The 1,434-nt window shown below is 37.4% G+C and overlaps 1 protein-coding gene across 1 annotated transcript; it reads right to left on the bottom strand.

The window, feature by feature from the left end:
* Positions 1 to 299: 299 nt before the first annotated feature.
* Positions 300 to 1,234, bottom strand: LOC145580836 (uncharacterized). Its single transcript, XM_081637925.1, has 2 exons — positions 849 to 1,234; positions 300 to 741 (listed from the first exon to the last, which is right to left on the bottom strand). Exons 1-2 carry the CDS (start codon positions 1,232 to 1,234, stop codon positions 300 to 302), a joined length of 828 nt encoding a protein of 275 aa, XP_081494051.1.
* Positions 1,235 to 1,434: the final 200 nt, after the last annotated feature.

Below are 1,434 nucleotides of genomic sequence, written 5' to 3'. Positions count from 1 at the left end.
CACACAAAAGTAAAATTTGTACTTTTATGGGCATCGAACATCGGAACACCTTTATCCCATAACAATCTCAAATCCTTGAAGAGAGGCTCCAAGTAGACATCTATGTTGTTATCGGGTTGTTTGGGACCCGATATTAGATGCGACAACATGATGTACTTACGTTTCATGCATAGCCAAGGAGACAAATTATAAATCGACAAAAGCACGGGCCATGTGCTGTGTTGAGAGCTAAGGGTACCGTAAGGATTCATCCCTTCAGTACTTAATGCAAGTCTCAGGATCCTAGCGTCTTTACCAAACTAAGGAAATGTATCATCAATATGCTTCCATTGCTTCGAATTAGCGGGATGCCTAATGTACCCATCTATCTTCCTCTCTTGTGCATGCCACACCAAGTTTTTTTTGGCATCCTTCTTAATTGAAAAAAGTATTTTAAACCTCGGTATTATAGGCAGATACCATAACACCTTAGCTGGTGGCCACTTCTTAAGATTGAGGTTTGAACCCTCGCGCTTGTAGCGTGATACTCCGCACTTTGGATAAGCATCAAGATTTTCATACTCCTTTCGAATAAGTACACAATCATTAGGACATGCATCGATCTTGGTGTACTCTAGACCTAAAGGACACAATAGCTTCTTTTCATAATAGGTAGACTTAGGAATGTCATTCCCTTCAGGAAGAATGTATGATAAAGCTTCTATATAACAACGAATTGAAACTTGTATCGGTCCAACCGTTCTTTGCTTTCAAGTTAAATAGCGTTAAAATCCCTGAAAGCTTAAAGTACTTTGCACATCCAGGATATAAAGGTGTCTTGGCGGCCTTTGACACATTTTCAAACATACGAGATTCTTCGTTTGATCACATGATCCCCCAAACCATCCATCATCTCAGGAATACGATCCTCCTCAAAATTTTCATCTGTACCCCTTTCATTATTATCACATTGTTCTCTATTTTCCATATTAGTGTCATTGATTGATGACCTACTAGTTATAGGAATTATTTTCTCACCGTGCAAATACCAAATGGTATAATTTGCCATGAACCCACGGCGAAATAAATGGTTTTCTACCACACTAATTTCCTTCCATTTCTTCACATTGTTGCAATCACGACAAGGGCAAAAGATTGTTTCCCTTTTAGTAGTCCTCTGGTGTTCTATAGAAGTTCTACAAAATTCCTCAATCCCGTTCAAGAACTCGGGTTGAGTTCGATTTTCAACGTACATCTAATCACGATTCATTTCTAACTACAAATTATAGAAAAAGAAAGCATATAACTATTAGAACAAGTACATTAGAAACAAGCAAATACAATTACAATAGAACAACAGCCATAATTTCGAACAACTACCAGACATTATCAATCAACTCCCACGAGATAAAATACCTCAAAAAATAGTTAAACTCACAAGTATGATAAAAATGT

The sequence above is a fragment of the Chenopodium album genome, chromosome 15, assembly GCF_948465745.1.
Source record: "Chenopodium album chromosome 15, dcCheAlbu1.1, whole genome shotgun sequence".
Classification (NCBI taxonomy): Eukaryota; Viridiplantae; Streptophyta; class Magnoliopsida; order Caryophyllales; family Amaranthaceae; genus Chenopodium; species Chenopodium album.
The sequence above is the reverse complement of the archived record's forward strand: the minus strand, read 5'-3'. Positions and strand labels throughout refer to the sequence as shown.